At 40.4% G+C, this 17,966-nt stretch overlaps 1 protein-coding gene across 6 annotated transcripts in view; it reads right to left on the bottom strand.

The window, feature by feature from the left end:
* The window catches only part of LOC140481292 (protein furry homolog), a 412,478-nt gene that overhangs the window by 253,743 nt on the left and 140,769 nt on the right, over positions 1 to 17,966 (bottom strand). For all 6 annotated transcript variants that reach the window (XM_072577249.1, XM_072577246.1, XM_072577244.1 and 3 more), the window contains exon 3: positions 1,692 to 1,745. In XM_072577249.1, the coding sequence (XP_072433350.1) occupies positions 1,692 to 1,745 (54 nt within the window). The remainder of the gene's footprint in view (positions 1 to 1,691; positions 1,746 to 17,966) is intronic.

Raw genomic sequence — 17,966 nt, forward strand, 5'->3', positions numbered from 1 at the left:
TTCAAAAAATCTAATGTGGAATTACAAAATAATGAATGGATTTTAAAAGGAAAACTTTACCAAATAATACTTTTTTCCTTACTTAAGAGCTTTAAAATTTGACCCACTCCAGATTAGTATTTGATATACACAGAAAGATGACTATTTGCATCACAAGCCTCACAGCTGTACCAGCTTGTGGACAAAATCTCAGAACCAAACACTCAGATAAAATCAATGAACATTTAACCCATATGTTTCGAACCTAAACAGCCAACATATATGTTAAAGACTAAAAAAAACACTAAAAAACTGTGGATGCTGAAAATCAGAAATAAAAACAGATACCAGCCAAAGAAGAACCCATTTATTCCCCTAAATCCTCTAGTAGTACTGCTTTTCCAGTATTTATCCTCCCCTCTATAAGCTGAGCTGCCCTTGATGACGTGGATGTGGCTCTGACTGCACTGCTTTGAGGGACTATTGCCCTCACCAGTGTCCACAGTGGACAACAGAAATTGTCTCAGGGGTTCCTGCACTACCTGTCTGGTTCTCTTTGACAGTCTGGCAGTCACTCATTCCACAGATGCTGCCAGACCTGCTGAATTTCTTAAGCAATTTATTTTCTTGTTCTTTATTTACCTATACAACCCTAAGCTTTGAAGTGACCAGTTCTTTCAATGTACAATCCACATTGTACTTTTTAGTTTTTAGCTTTTGTTTGTCTGCAATGTGATATAGAAAAGGGAAGAGGCATCCATGAATGGGAGGGGGGTGGGGGGGGGGGGGGGGGGGGGGGTTAGTAAACCCCTCTCCCTCCATCACTGGTCCTCCCCTTCTGGTCCTCTTCCTCCCTCCCTCCCTCTAGATCACCTTCCCCCTCTTCCCAGTTGTCCCTCCCACTCTCCATCTCACACCCGTCCTCCTGCCCATTCTCCATTCCTCTTAGGTCTTTCTTCCCAATTCTCCCCATTCTCATTCCCACTCTCCAACCCAACCCCATCCTCACTCCTCCTCTCATACCAACCTTCACTTGTCCTTCTGTCGTTGCCACTCTCCCCTCCCCTGTCTTCGCTAGTCCTTGTTCTCACTCCCTCCCTTCTGCTGAACTCCATTTCAACAGCTGTCTTCTGTGTGCACGCAATTCCCTTCAGTAAGATGTCATTGGAATTCTACAAGATGACAGAGTATTTCTGGAATGGTGTGCGCGTGTGTTTGTGGATTGGCACACATGCACATTTACAAACGACGCTGGATGCCAGTAGACACTAACTTATCGGATCACAGCCATAGCATGAGCCTTATTTCATCATCTCCCATTCCCTTCAGCCCAGCACAGAATTTCCTTTCTAAGTTTCTTTGTCACTCTATCTTCCCCTTCTCCTTAAAGCCCTTCTCCCTGATTAAACTTTTCATCATCTTTCTTGTGGAACTTGTATGTACATATCTAGGTCGATAATCAAATTTCTACAAACCACCTTAAAATATTATTCCACATTAAAAGCACAACATCCAATGAATGTAAGTTATTGTTATTTTACATGCATTATTGGTAACTAAATGCGAGATATGTTACTATAATGGTTACCTCAAATGCGGTTGCAAAACCTGCACTGTTCTCTGTTGCATTCTTTTTTCAATCAATACTCTTCAAATAAAAGCATTCTAAACTAAAACAAATGCTTCAAGCATCATTTATTTTGTTTTTTTACCTGATCAAACTGCAAGTCTTCTCCCCTTTGCAAGGATTTTGTCAATGGCTTTTCCTGGAACAGAAAAAGTTACAAAGGTCATTATCAGAGTAACTCTGTTAGGTAACATTATTCCTGTGCACCTGTGAACATGTGCAACATGAGCAATGTTTAAAACAATTACCAGTTCATAAGATTTCTCAGCGAAGTGTTAAAATGATGATATTAAAAGGATCAGAGTGATGCTTTTGAAATATATTGAAATGTGCAGCAAAATTGGTTGCTACTGCTATTTTATAATTGCTGGTCTTGTGCCATTATTCAATCATGTTGAAAGTTTGGTGCTTTCTGCCAAACTAGGAGTGGTGATATATGTATTACAAGACATTGACGCAGTAATTGATTGATATGTTACAGACGATGTGTTTCAAGTGAACTACAGAAGCAGATCTGACATCATCAGAAAGGTATATAACTAACCATAAAATTCGATTGCTCTTCAGAGGTATTCTATGAACTTATTTCCCTATATTAAACCACCTGACTTCAGGCAGTTTTAGGATAATACAACATGCAGGAAGCCTCATGACAAAATTCTGTCCTAAAATCTACCAACTCAGTGCCAATTCATACCAGATCATACCACCCACCATCCTTTGCACTGTATGCATTTTTTGGACATTTTCTTGAAGGTTTAACAGCTTCACCAGTCCCAATAATCATCACTGTCAGCAGCAAAATGACAGAGAGGGTTATTAACAGTCCTAGAAGTGGCATTTGCTCAGCACTTTTCTGTTTACTGATGCTCGGTTCTAGGCTTCAGTTCCTGACCTCATTTTAGTCTTGGTCAAAATGTAAATAAAATAGCTGATCACAAGACAAAAGAGCAACTGCCCTTGACAATAAGGCACCTTTGACTATAAATGGCTTCAGAGAACCCGAGGAAAACTGGAATCAATTGGAATTGAGCGATAATTCTCAACTAGTTGGAGTCATCCCAAACATAAAGGAAGATTAAAGCAAATCATCTCATCCCCATGGTATCTCTGCAGGAGTTCCTCAGGGTAATGGCCTAGGCCTAACCATTCTTAGCTGTTTCATTAATGACCTTCCCTCCATCGTAAGGTCAGAAGTGGGGATGTTTGCTGAGGATTGTTTAAAGTTCAGTGCTATCTGTGACTCCTGGATGAGTTAAGTCCTATGTCCATGGAGGAGTTAAATCCTCGACACAGCAAGACAGGTAAGGTCCTAGTGAGTGTTGCTGAATAAAGAGACTTTGGAGAGCAGGTTCATGGCTCCTTGAAAGTGGAGTCGCAGGTAGATAGGATAGTGAAGAAGGCGTTTGGTATGCTTTCCTTTATTGGTCAGAGTATTGAGTAGGAGTTGGGAGGTCATGTTGCGGCTGTACAGGACATTGGTTAGGCCACTGTTGAAATATTGCATGCAATTCTGTTCTCCTTCCTATCGGAAAGATGTTGTGAAACTTGAAACGGTTCAGAAAAGATTTACAAGGATGCTGTTGCCAGGGTTGGAGGATTTGAGCTATAGGGAGAGGCTGAACAGGCTGGGGCTGTTTTCCCTGGAGTGTCGGAGGCTGAGGGGTGACCTTATAGAGGTTTACAAAATTATGAGGGGCATGGATAGGGTAAATAGACAAAGTCTTTTCCCTGGGGTCGGGGAGTCCAGAACTAGAGAGCATAGGTTTAGGGTGAGAGGGGAAAGATATAAAAGAGACCTATGGGGCAACGTTTTCACACAGAGGGTGGTACATGTATGGAATGAGCTGCCAGAGGAAGTGGTAGAGGCTGGTACAATTGCAACATTTAAGAGGCATTTGGATGGGTATATGAATAGGAAGGGTTTGGAGGGATATGGGCCAGGTGCTGGCAGGTGGAACTAGATTGGGTTGGGATATCTGATTGGCATGGACAGGTTGGGCCGAAGAGTCTGTTTCCATGCTGTACATCTCTATGACTCTATAACATCCAAGCTTTGGCTAATAAGCGGCAAGCAACATTAATGATATGCAAATTCCAGACAATGAACATCTCCAACAGGAAAGAATTTAATCATCTCCCTTTGACATTCATTTGCCCACACTAAATCCCTCATTATCAACATGCTGGTTGTTACCATTGAACAGAAACAGACACAGCCAGCTATAAATACTTGTACATGAGTCATTCACAGGCTAGTAAGTAACTAATTGAAGGGCATGGGGTCAGGGAGTCCAGAACTAGAGGGCATAGGTTTAGGGTGAGAGGGGAAAGATATAAAAGAGACCTAAGGGGCAAAGTTTTCACACAGAGGGTGGTACATGTATGGAATGAGCTGCCAGAGGAAGTAGTAGAGGCTGGTACAATTGCAACATTTAAGAGGCATTTGGATGGGTGTATGAATAGGAAGGGTTTGGAGGGATATGGGCTGGGTGCTGGCAGGTGGGACTAGAGTGCGTTGGGATATCTGGTTGGCATGGACGGGTTGGACCGTAGGGTCTGTTTCCAAGCTGTCCATCTCTATAACTCTATAACTCTATCCACCAGCTACAAGGTACAGATCAGGAGTATACGGAAACACTCTCCATGTGCCTGGATGAGTTAAATCCTACAACACTTAAGAAGTTGGCTACCATCCAACAGAAAACATTCCACTTAACTGACATCTCATCCACAACCTTTAATATTCATTCCCTTTGCCGTCAATGCACAGTAGAAACCATTCTTACCATCTACAAGATGCACTGCTCAAACTCACTAAAGCTCCTTAAAGAGCACCTTCCAAACCTGGAACCTCCACCATGTGAAAGGATTCGGGCAGTTGATACATGGGAATACCACAATCTGTAAAATTCCCTCAAAGTCACTCACCATCCTGACTTGGAACTACATCACTACTTTTTTTACTGTCACTGGGTTTACCAACAGAAAATTAGCTTCATGGAGATGTCTGAATGCAAGTGCTTCAGAAAACTGTGCTTATTCAGGAAGATAGCAGCAAACATATGGGGAATGTTGGAGTAGAACTTGAAGCTGTGGTGGCTATCCATTGTCTGCGTCAGCAAAGATTGTGAAATAGCTTAATTTTTATGTCTCAGTTTTGTTCTAGAGACTGACTGAAGAAATTTGCAGCACCTCCCAGTCAACAGTTATTTGCTGCATCTAGAAGATAATTAGATTACTTACAGTGTGGAAACAGGCCCTTCGGCCCAACAAGTCCACACCGCCCCGCTGAAGCGTAACCCACCCATACCCCTACATCTACCCCTTACCTAACACTAGGGACAATTTAGCATGGCCAATTCACCTAACCTGCACATCTTTGGACTGTGGGAGGAAACCGGAGCACCCGAAGGAAACCCACGCAGACACAGGGAGAAAGTGCAAACTCCACACAGTCAGTCGCCTGAGGCGGGAATTGAACCCGGGTCTCTGGCACTGTGAGGCAGCAGTGCTAACCACTGTGCCACCGTGCCGCCCACAAATGAATGCCATACAACAGAGTATGACAATGCACCAAGTACTACAACGCTCTGACCAATAAAACCCTCCTTCAATTTGCTGGAGCTTTTTCCTGTCCACTATCTACTCTTGGCTAGCTCCCCAACCTAACAGATTTTCATTTGATGCAAATGGAAAGATTCCCAGGAAGTCCCACTAAATACGCATGTAGTTCACATTTGACCCCAGCACTAAGATCGAGACTTTCTCTCAATTGGCAAAATTCAGTCCTATGTCTTGAATCTGGTGACGTTTTATTTTGAGATTCAGACTTTTGCCCTGAAAACATAAGAGTCAACTTTGTGCAATACTGTAAAATAGGAGATAGTGTATCAGTAACCTCTTTTACACTCTCCCAATTATTATTTTGATTGCGGTCAATGGAAATAAAAATCAAAGCAAATGTTGAATAGACTGTCAATTTATCACCAGTCTTCGACTGTCATATTAGTCAAAGTTACTCCCAATAAATCTATACTAATCCTTTAAACGCACCATTTTTTATTGGCAGAAAATAGTAGGATTGTACCATCAATTTGTGATTACAGTAAACAAAATTACATAAATCCACTTGAGTCTAGCACACACATTCCTGCTCTTGCTGTTTAAGTAAGACATTAGCATTTCTAAACCCAGCAGCTTAAATCGAGAAAAATGTAGAAAACTGTCTAAATGGTTGTGTTCTGCATCCCTAGCAATCTATGGACAAGTATCCATATTTTTTGGACTAATCAAGTGTGAGTAGAGTATTTGGGGTCAGATTGATGTGCATCCATTCAAACTCCAGTCCTTAAAATCATGTTCCTTTGTGGGCTAATGAGAATCATGCAAATTAGCTAAAACTGAGACATTTGAAATCAACAAAAACAATCCAGTGTTTTCAACATTGTCTGTGATTGCCATTTTCTAGGTTTCCTTGGTGGAATTCTCCCAGACTCTGAACGTGTCAGCAATGGCAAGTCAGTTGGGAAAATACTGTGAGATTGAGAAAACATGATTCTTGCTGTCAAGAACAGAGGTCCAATTTTCCATCCAAGTTTTGAATGGTGAGATAATCCACTAAGTGGGTGGCAAGGGACTTATTTGCATACATTAACATCTCTTTACTACTTGTTGTTATCTTATTTAAAAGCCACATGATATCCTCTCGTGGAAGAGGGGGAAGCTAGATGGTGACAATTCCCCAGCATAGAAGTATGAGCAGGTACCTGACAGCTCCAACTTGCTGCTTATTCCTCCAGGCCTTCATTTTGGCTAGCATTCCTCAGAACTCTGGGTGCATAGCTTCAGTAGCTATAATCTGCACCCTCTATCCACCATATGAACACGTCAAAGGTAGATTTGTTACACAGAGAGTGGTGGGTAAGTGGAATGCACTGCCAGCAGTGGTAGTAGAGTCAGATACATTAGGGACATTTAAGCAAATCTTGGATAGGCACATGGGTGACAGTACAATGAAGGGTGTGTAGGTTAGTTTAATCTTAGAGTAGGATAAAAGGTCAGCACAACATTGAGGGCCAAAGTGCCTGTACTGTGCTGTACTGTTCTGCTGTATTGTTTTATGTTCCAATCCTTATAGCTCCCAATTTAACAATAATAGATGTTAGGCTATGCTGGGCTTTAGGGAAAGAGTAGCACTCCCTTGGACAGGGTTCTAACATGGTACGATGTGAAGTTCAGTAAATCTGTGCAGCTCAATTCTTTTAGATGCAGTTACAATGACTATCGATCAGCCAGAATGTAATGAAAAGTAGCCTGTGCGGCTTATTTCATTAAGTATGCATGCCCTTACGCTGCCAAACTATCCTGTGGAATCTTCCCAATTTCCACCACTGGCACCAGATTTGAAGCCCATTTGTGCTACAGTAAAATCACTGCCAGCCACGAATAGCCCTTTACATTACATGGAGTGAGAACAGCTTTTGAAGACACACAGATAGTATGGGTGACACTTCATCGGAAATATATGCTCACATTCAGAAATGTATTGCTACTTTACACCACAATCTGACTGATTGACCCTCTCTCCACTGTTTGAACACGTTTCAATATGTGTTTTTCCCACATTTAACAATAACAAGATGTTAGCTAGGCTTTACGAAAAGGGTACCACCCCCTCAGACAGGGTGCTGATATGGTATGATGTAAAGATCAGGTAATCTGTGCAGCTCAATTCTTGTAGATGCAGTTACTATGACTGTCAATCAGAACACAAAACTGTGTGAGATAACATGCTACAGCTCACAGAGAGAAACACTTCAAGTTTTGGTAAATTCAACTCCTTGTTTACATGATTAGCGACATAATAGCCCAACCTTGGGAATGACTTATTTTAGGAATTTATACTATTAATACTTGATTGTTAATTAATCTATATCAAAAGTAGCTTGTTGGATAATAAAAAAAAATTCAGTAAGAACAACCATGCGGAAATGAAGATTAACCATAACCTCAAATTTGTGAAACCAAGGGAAGTCTAGTATTAATGTTCAAACACAGAACATGATTTTGTTTTAGAACTGTACACACAAATACCAACGATCACATCCTTCTGACATTACATCCAAATGTTTCCAAAATAACACAGCTGTCTTCGAACCGCAAGTGCAACTTTTGATTCACACAAATTACCACATGCAAAAGTGTTTGAATAAACCACTTCAAGGAATGATTGCCCCGCAACCCTTTTATAGTGAAATTGTAAATTAATAAACATTTATTGGTCAAGAAATGGACCAAGAAGTAACAATTTGCAATCAGACTGAAGATTAACAACTAGACAATCAAGCTGTGCAACTGTAATTGGCATTTATACTCAAATATATCGACTACTCCTCAAAACCATTAAACTCGCTGCTTGACTTTTTGTGGTCCATTGACAGAGAGGATACAGATTTTCTTCATAAATATTCTCAAAACTTAGACAAGCTGGCAATTTGGTTCCATTTTAAACTGCAGAAGTTGCAGAAAAACAAATAGTGGTTAGTATTTCACACCCATATTCATTTTATATTAAATAATTGGATGCATTTTTGGGAAGTTGCATGTTTATCAAAAAAATTCCATTTGTTGATATTAACAAAGGACAATTGTACTTCAGATTTTCCAATAACATTCAAATCACGAGAGATCACAATGCAGAGCCATAAAAAAATTCTACGTGGATGTGACACTGGTCTTCAGTAGTACCAGACAGATTCCTGGGAGAGTGGGACTGACATATGAGGAGAGATTAAACTTGCGAGGATTGTATTTGCTTGTGTTCAGAAGAATCAGGAGAGAGAGGATCTCATAGAAACTTATGAAGTTCTAACAGGACTAGACTGGATAGATGCAGGAACAATGTTCTCGATGGCAGCGGAGTCAGAACTGGGGTCACAGTCTAAGGACACAAGATGAGGAGGAATTTCTTTACCTGATGAGTAATGAGACTGTGGAATTCGCTACCACAGAGAAGTTGCAGCCAAAGCATTCTATGATTTCAAGGAGGAGTTGGGTAGAGCACTTGTGGTTAAAGGGATCAACTGATAAGGGGGAAACGCAGAAACAGTTGAATGATCAGCCATGATCGTAATGAATGACAGAACAGACTCAAAAGGGCCAAATAGCCTATTGCTGCTCTTATTTTCTATGTCTCAATAGATCTAAGCATAAAACTAGCAACAGTTAAATAGTAACTATCATTACAATTTATCCAATTTTCTTTTCCAAATTGGATGCTGATTTCCAGACTCCATTTTAATAATTTACAATGATTACTTTTACTCCCCTGATATTTGATGAGAACAACCTCTCAATTTTTTTTATGATACTGGATATGAATTTTCCTAAATTTGTATTTCTACTGTGGAACTTCATGTACCAGAAGGTGAATTTGTAAAATTCAAATTGGTATCAATTTATGCTGTCCTAAATTAACTTGTTGTTAAGATAGTGAATGTAACATTGTTGGAGTCATGTTATGCTGGAACTAATTGCATTTTATTAAATATGTCCTTTGTAACCATTATATACAACAGGAAAAAAGGAAAACGTTTGGGGTTGACATACAACAATGTCTTCAATTTCCAGAACAAAAACTGTTTTAGCTGGTTTAGCAAAACTAAAAACTGTTCAGAGCGGAGTGTTAAATGGTAATAAATTGTAATCCAATTGACATCACAGACATTGCTATTCATAAGTGCTGTCTATCTCAAAAAAGCAGAAAACTGTACTTATTAAAATTCAACCAATGCCAGAGAAGAGTGTAATAAAGCATTATTATTTGAATCTCAAGTTATTTTCAAGAAATTGGTCTGCACCTTTAAGTGCCGAATTGTAAATTGTGCCCTGGAGTTAGATGATATGCAAATTTTATGCAGCACAGTGCAATCTAATGTCTGCCCACATGATCAATAAAGGGACATAAAAGAGTGTGCAGGATAGCAAATGGTTTAGCTAACCTTAACAGCTAAAAGGCAGTTTGTCCCTCTAAAAGAGAACTGTACTAAATATCAGAAGATTGTTGAAGATTAAACAACATGGAGCACCAAACCAAGATGGGATTTTGGTTAACAGATGTGGTGCTGGAAACACTAGTGATGGAGGAAAACAGAAAAAGAGGTCACGATTTGGCAGGGGTCCAGGATACCTGCAAGGCATGAGAGAATGGAAGCTGGTAACAAGGGGGAAATTCCTAGAGTCTGGTTTTTGGAATCTGGTAGCATTGCAAAAGACTATTTTCACTGGAGTTTAGAAAAATTAGGGATGGTCTTACAGAAATCTACAGAATTCTAAAATAATTAGACAGGGTAACTGTAGGAAGGATGTTCCTAATGACAGGGAATTCAAAACCAGGGGCTACATTTACAGGCTGAGTCATTTAGACCTGACATGAAGAGAAATGTCTTCACTAAGAGTGGTGAGCCTGTGGATTTATCTACAAAAAAAGTGGTTGATGTCAAAACAGTGAATGTTTTCAGAGAGTTAAATATAGCTCTTAAGGCTAAAGGGGTCAATGGATATGGGGGGAAAGCAGGAACAGGGTACTGAGTTAGATGATCAACATGATCATACTGAATGGTGGAAGAGGCTCCAAAGGCCAAATGGCATACCTGTGCTCTTGTTTTCTATGTTTCTATCTTTCTATGACGTTTAATTGCATCACATATGTGGTGAATATTAGTAAATGGACCTACACATTAAGTGTCACACTGACCAAATCACCAACTTATCACACTAATTACTACACTGACCCACCAACATCCATGTGCACTCAGGACTGCCAACAAACATTTGCATATTTTACCCTACTTATTCACACATTCTGATGTTGCCAATTTAATCTCTATTTCTTGCTATTTCTGCATACCACCAGGTAGGTGACTCACCCCCACCTGCTCAAGGAGAGTTAGGAATCAGCAATAAACATTGGCCTTGTAAGCAATGGTTTCATCTTGTGACATAATTTGTAAAAATTCAGCTCTGACAGGCACGCCGCTCAAAACATTGTGTAAACTCTAACATCTTATCCTCTGTCTTACAGGACAAGATAACAGGATGGAGGACCGGCAGACTCCTTGCACTGATCCTGGTGAGAGAGATGGAGCTGCAAGTCTTGGGGTCTGATGCAACAATGTCCATGGCATCTGACATCACAAGATCATTGATGATGACAATAAGTTACTGCTTTATGCCAGTGCTCAACTCACTCCTCTCACTCATCCTCAAAAGTAAACTGCGAGAGTATAGCACTCCTTTTCCTCCTCTCCTTCACTTCAGACTTGTCCCTCAGACCTTTTTGCTTTCAGAAACTTAGGAACACTGTCCTGGCAAGGCACAACACTCCCAAGAGGGCAACCTCATCAGTGATGAACAAGTGACATCACTTAATCTACAATAGCAGCCACCCATTCAGATACTAGTGTCACAAAGCTAGTACTTTCTTTTCCTAAAAGCTGTTCCTTGGCTCAAGGATACTCTGACCTTGATTTTTTTCAGAGGGGTAATAAACCAGGCTGGGCTCCGATCAGACTGGTTAGATACAGAGATGAAAAGGACTTTGAGAGGCCTTTTGTTTATATGTAAACAGATGAGACTTCAGGCCAAAGTGGTCATGTTTTAGAAGTGACCTGTAGAATGAAAGGGGAGTGATCAGCTCTCTAGCTGAGTGGGTTAGTTTAGTCCAGAACTGGTTGGGAGTTCAACAGTGAGCTGAGTGGAAACTCTCTCATCTGCCCTTCTAACTTCAACCTATAAGCATCTGACCCTTTTTTGTACTGTGTTTTAAAGGAGGTTTGCTTATTGGGACTTCTGTGTATATTCAGAATGGCATACTTTAGTCTAGTTTGGATAGATTGAGTTTGTAGGGGTTCTTTATTCTGTTCTTCATGTTTCATTGTGTAATTTTGTGAACCTGGTAGTCAACCTTGCTAACTTAACCTGGGTAACTTTCAACGTACACTTACTGAAACAAATTTCAAAGTTATTATGGTCTGGGCTGCCTGCTTAAGAACATTTTCAGTGGTCTGGCCTAGTCCATAACATTAGCATAGAATTCACCTAAGAGGCTACTATGGAATCAGAATTAGCAGGTAGTGAGTAACTGGGCATCTGTAGATGGCAATTGAGTCAGCTGGAAAGAATAGTTTGTATGACAGAATACTAGAAAGGAGGTTGCAGATCTGTACTGCTAGAGAGGGCTTACTAAAGAGTTGAATGAGAAAAAGCCAATGAACAAATACACTTAGATGTTTAGTATGTAGACATGTCTACCAGAAAGTTACCTGTCACTATCACGAAGCATGGAGAAATCAGATTCTGCCATGGCTCCACAACTTGGAATCTATCTTTTTCATGATGGAAGAGGTAGCCAACTCCATGACAGCATAACAGACTTAATGCTCATGGAGTGACTGGAGCTCACCTTCCAATTCAGCACAAGAGGAAAACCATTTAGCATTTCGGTACTGCCACAGAATCTCCTGATAAGAGCTTATTGCTATCAGGCTCTGGCTATTGCAATGACATGAGATCTCAGTGCTCACAGACAGTGCAGGCTCTGACTGCAGTCCAGCAATCTGTCCTCTAACAATGACTAAAACTGAGCAAGTTCCATCCTCTGGAAGTGGCAATGGCACTGTTGATGCCGTCTCTCAAGATGACAGCATTCCATCTATCACTAACATACCTTTGTCAGTGCCCAGATTACAGCAGCCCATATTGGAACAGCTCCTCAGTGGTGTTCTGCAAGGCTACCTACAGTCTCTACAAGTGAAAGTGAGTAGTTTTCTACTGATAAACATTTGGGGGTGTTCATGGCATAGTGGCAGACCAATTGCGTATTGGGATTCCTGTACCTCTTCTTGTTGCTTGAGGGAGGGGGTGGGGCTGCTGAACCACATGTGCAATCAATATCAGCTCACATTGTTGGGAATTCTACAATGCTGGAGAAGCCATGGTCCTTTCATGCTACATCCCCCTCCTAATCAAGGAGGTTTCACTGTACACTTCTGCTGTAGGTAGCCTCTATGAACTTTCATATGTTCAATGAATAGCAAACTGAAAAAAAATGGAGATAATTTCCATAAGAACATAATAGATTTGAGAAGCAGGCTGTTAGATCCCTTCAGCCTGCTCCATCATTCAATAGGATCATGGGAACATTCCTCATGTCCATTTTCCTGCCCTTTTCCTGAAACCCTTAATTTCCACACTGATCAAAACTTTTCTATCTCAGCAGGGGCAATGAGTTCCAAAAACTCTCAACCATCAGAGATGAAATGCCTTCTCACATCAGTTTTAAACTGGTTCTCCTTAATTCTGAGACTATGCCCTCTGGTCTTAGACTCTCCCATGAGGAGAAACACTCCTTCAGCACTTACCCTGTTAAGGTCCTTAAGAATCCAATATGTTTCACAGTGAGATTACGTCTCATCCTTTTAAAGTCCAATGAGTAGAATCCAAACCTCTTAACTTTTCTTCATGAGACAATCCCTCTTAATCAGGGATCAAGCTGTTGAACCGTCTCCGAATTGCCTCCAATGAAGTCATATCTTTCTTTAAATAAGGGGAGTAAAACTGTTCACAGTAGTCCAGATATGGTCTAACCAACACCTTGTATACCTGCAGTGTGACTTCCCTACTCTGCTTAGAAGAGTATAACTACACAAACACTTAAGGCACAACCACCTGATGGTTATGACAGCAGGGCTGTCACTGCCATGATGTGAACTTCCAGGTAACACATGGTGAAATAGTTCAATGGCCACCTTCCTGTTAACTGTGAATTTCCTCAGACATTGTTCCTAGACCAGGCATAGACAGAAATGTTCTTCCCAAAAACCATTAATGGGATTCTTTGTCAAGCTCCTTCTTCCATATTTGCAAAACTTTCCCTCTCTGCAACCTTAGCTGTATCTCATGGTCACAATGTAGATGTAGAAGTACTACAATCACAATGTGTAAGCCTCTCGTAGTAAAATCTGTACCCTCCTACAGCTACTCTCAATAAAAACAACACAATGCTGCAAATAATTGTGGAAATAATTGCACAGACGCTGGGATCCCGTCACCAAGTCACCCTTTGTTTATATATGTACAGTACACTGGCTGTGGCCAGCCAGCTCAGAGTCAGTCCTTGAAGTCAGAGCTGAAAATGTGTTGCTGGAAAAGCGCAGCAGGTCAGGCAGCATCCAAGGAGCAGGAGAATCGACGTTTCAGGCATGAGCCCTTCTTCAGGCTGCTGCACCTTTCCAGCAACACATTTTCAGCTCTGATCTCCAGCATCTGCAGTCCTCACTTAGTCCTTGAAGTCAGCAAACTATCTGAATCCCTTGTTTATTTTTTTTTACACAAGGTGCACGATTCTTTATTCAGTATCCACCACCAGGAAGTAAAGAAACACCCAAGTGGCCTGTGACAAGCAGTGCCCTTCACATCAAAGGGCAATGCTATGTGATCAAACAGTGAAGGGGAGGGCAGGGATTAAATCAAAATAGAGTTGAAGGGGGAAATAAATCCCTTGTTTATCTTTTTTTCTCCCACACTGCCGCCTAACTGCGGTAGTGCTTATTTTTTCCCCAGCACCCATGTGTGTGTGTGTGCAGGTGTGAGACACAGTGAGAGACAAGGTGCGCAATTCTTTATTCAGTTTCCACCACCAGGAAGATAGGAAAACACCCGAGTGGCCTGTGACAAGCACTGCCCTTCACACCAAAGGGTAATGCTGTGTGATCAAAACAGTGAAGGGGAGGGCAGGGATTAAATCAAAATAGAATTGGAGGGGGGAATAAATCCCTTGTTTTTTTTTGCTGTCGTGCTTATTTTTCCCCAGCACCCATGTTGTGTGTGAGTGCACAGGTGAGAGACACAGTGAGAAACACAAGGTGTACGAATCTTTATTCATGATTCCACCACCAGGAAGAAAGGAAAACACCCGAGTGGCCTGTGACAAGCAGTGCCCTTCACATCAAAGGGTAATGCTGTGTGATTAAACAGTGAAGGGGAGGGCAGGGATTAAATCAAAATAGAATTGGAGGGGGAAATAAATCCCTTGTTTATTTTCTTTTATTTCTTCTTTTTTTTAAAAAGGGAAAACACGCAAGTGGCCAGTGACAAGCAGTGCCCTTCACAAAAGGCTATGCTGTGTGATCAAAAATAGTTCATATAATGTGTAGGCACAACTAGGATTTGAACCCCAAATTTCACTGTTTAGCGAGCTAGTACTTTAACCAACTAAGCCAGAATGTCACGTTGACACTCCTGTTTATCTTTTTTTTCCTTTATAAATTTAACCCCCACACTACCGCCTAACTATGGTAGTGCTTATTTTTCACTCCTGTTTGTTTTTTTTATTAACCCCTATACTACCGCCTAACTGTGGTAGTGCTTATTTTTTCCCCAGCACCCATGGTGTATGTGTGCAGGTGTGAGACACAGTGAGAGACACAAAGTGCACGAATCTTTATTTAATTTCCACCACGAGGAAGAAAGGAAAACACCCGAGTGGCCTGTGACAAGCAATGCCCTTCACACCAAAGGGCAATGCTGTGTGATCAGTGAAGGGGAGGGCAGGGATTAAATCAAAATAGAGTTGGAGGGGGAAATAAATCCCTTGCTTATATCTGTTAACCATGGCTCCCTGATTGAAACCAGGAGGACCTTATTGACTGTGAGATCCTTGACTAGGCTTGTTAACCTGGTCCAATCACTACAATTCAATTCTATAATTCATGTGTTTTGCTGGTATACCATTCAGTTGTAGAAGTATGACTTTTGACTCACAGATTAATGTACATCACAATTGTATCAGTGGCCATCAACATTTAAGTGAAATCCAAATGTTCAGTGATTAAATAACAGAACTGTGTCACAATTAAACAAAACAAGCAGAACAAACAAAACTATAGTTCGTAACCAGTTATAATAGAATCTCGGTTCTCCTTGTCTCTAATCAGATGAACCTTGAATGTATTCCAGTCTTCTCCAAGACACAAGATTTATGCGTATGTTTCCATTCGCTTTTGGATAAGAGATGCCAGTGAATTCAGTGTATCCATTGAATAGCAGGTTGTTTTGGTAAGATGGGGCTGGAAACAGAGGTAATTGTTGCCATAGGGGCAGGGTGGATAGATAATGATGCCAGTTTGGTAAGGCACTGTGAGAAAACATTCCTGGCCCCGTGGTGAAAATCCCTCCAAAAAAAACACTCAACACAACTCGGACTTAGCCAACAAAATGCAAGATTCAGCCCTGAAACGTAAATTAATAATCTGTTTCTCTGTTGGATCCAATTGCCTTCTCTGCAGACTTCTTGGGTCCTATTAAGGAATCCCCATGTTTACAAACTGCTCCCAGTTTCTTTTCATCTCAATTCCAAATGAATAATTTAAATATTTTGTTGAGATAAATGCAGAACTCTGGCTCTACCAGAAGTGCAATGAATGGTCATCCAATGGTTACATTCTTGAATATCAACTTTGACCCTACTGAATAAGTACAAGTTATCTTTTACATGTCATTAAACTAAGCCTGTTTAGATGGTATATGTTAGTATATTAGATATAGTGGAGCAACCCAATTTCCTAAGCAAATGTACTCTTGTATCTCATATTTAACATTTCAGTTCCTAAAACTAAAGTAATATTCTAAAACATTTGAATTATGAACCAGATAGTCATAAGTGTTAAATGAAAGATAAATAGAAAAACCTGGTTAGGTGCTGATTAACAACTTTAAAGTGAATACAAATCAAACAAGCTCGAGGTAATTACATTTCAAAAGCAGCGTTTATCTTAAAAGCTCAGAGTTAATAGTGTGAAAACACTACATAATGGATTAGCCATTTCGAAGATTAATGGAGCTAGAAAGTCTACACTTGCCTTAAAACATTTGAATTATTTATGAATTTCTCAGAAGAAAATGAGTTACAAGCCAGTTGTCAACAAGGTAGTTTATTGAAAGGACCACTAATTCTGAAAGATATGGCTGTGAACTCCATTTGAGATACAAATTATTTATATGAATCACAGGATCAAAGGAGAAAGTGAAGACCGCAGATGCTGGAGATCAGAATTGAGGAGTGTGGTGATGGAAAAGCACAACTGGTCAGGCAGCATCCTGATGAAGGACTTATGCCCAAAACATTGATTCTCCTGCTCCTTGGATGCTGCCTGACCAGCTGTGTTTTTCCAGCACCACACTCTTCAACAGAATCAATGGGGTTGTTTTTGGAAGATGAAATAGTTGGGTAAAATTAATATGCATTCCTGTTTGGAACACTGCTAAAGTATGCCACATTGCCATGGAGATAGGTTGCAGGGAACCGACTTCTGTGTAGAATGTGGACGTGTGCTGGCTCATAAGAGCAAACAGTTAGCCGTTCAGTTTTAGAAACAGATAGTCAAAAGGTAAGAGAGAAATGTTAGTTAGGCCTGCACCTTAAGCAATGAAAACATTAACTTTATTATTTAATGCATACAAAGCAGGTGGAAGCTCATGCTCAGTTTGGTGACGGAATACCTTACAAGAAAGGGACTAGAAGAATTGTTTAGCTTAGAATCAGAGGAAGAAATATAGAGTAACCCTGAGAACAAAAAACAAGCAATTTGGAGAATGCAGTGAAGTTTAAATTTGAGCAGAAAGTCCACAGGTTTTGAGGTTTTGAAGAAATATTAAAGGATAGCTAAGACAGAGTGTTATGGCAGGATTCCTCCAAGAGTTCACACCTCAGGGAATAGCTAAAATACTAAGAAAAAATTAAATTGAATTCTAAAGGAGTCTGGTATATCTTTGGGTTGGACCTTGAAAAGCCAATGAACCTTCAATAACAAGATAAAGAAATGCTTGGGTGGAAAACAAAAGTAAAACTGTACTATTAGCATATGTAGTTCTAAACTATAGTACTGAATTAATAGTACTTCTTGTCAGTTTATAACATACATAATAAAGTATGCTTGATTTAAAAATGTAAAAACTTGTAGAATAGTTCTTTCAGTTAATTATTGGGTACTTTTCTTGAAAGATCAAGAGTCGTTATCAGAGAAATGTAACAGTACAGCTTCCACAAACTCTGAAGGAGAAATAGGTCAAAAGCATTTCCACCAGAAACTGTTATCTAGTCCTTTCAAGAATGCTAGTGCTGAGTCCCTCTTGTAGCCAAACACATGGTGCTGGGTGAGTGACAAGTTTAATTGCCAAAGTTTGAAAATAGCACAGCAAATCAGTTACTAGGACTGAATGATGTCATGGTAGCTAAGGGTTCACCTATATGCCATTCTTAGTCAGCTGCAGTTCATGTCCAACATGTTATGGAATCACA

Source organism: Chiloscyllium punctatum, chromosome 9, assembly GCF_047496795.1.
Source record: "Chiloscyllium punctatum isolate Juve2018m chromosome 9, sChiPun1.3, whole genome shotgun sequence".
Lineage (NCBI taxonomy): Eukaryota > Metazoa > Chordata > Chondrichthyes > Orectolobiformes > Hemiscylliidae > Chiloscyllium > Chiloscyllium punctatum.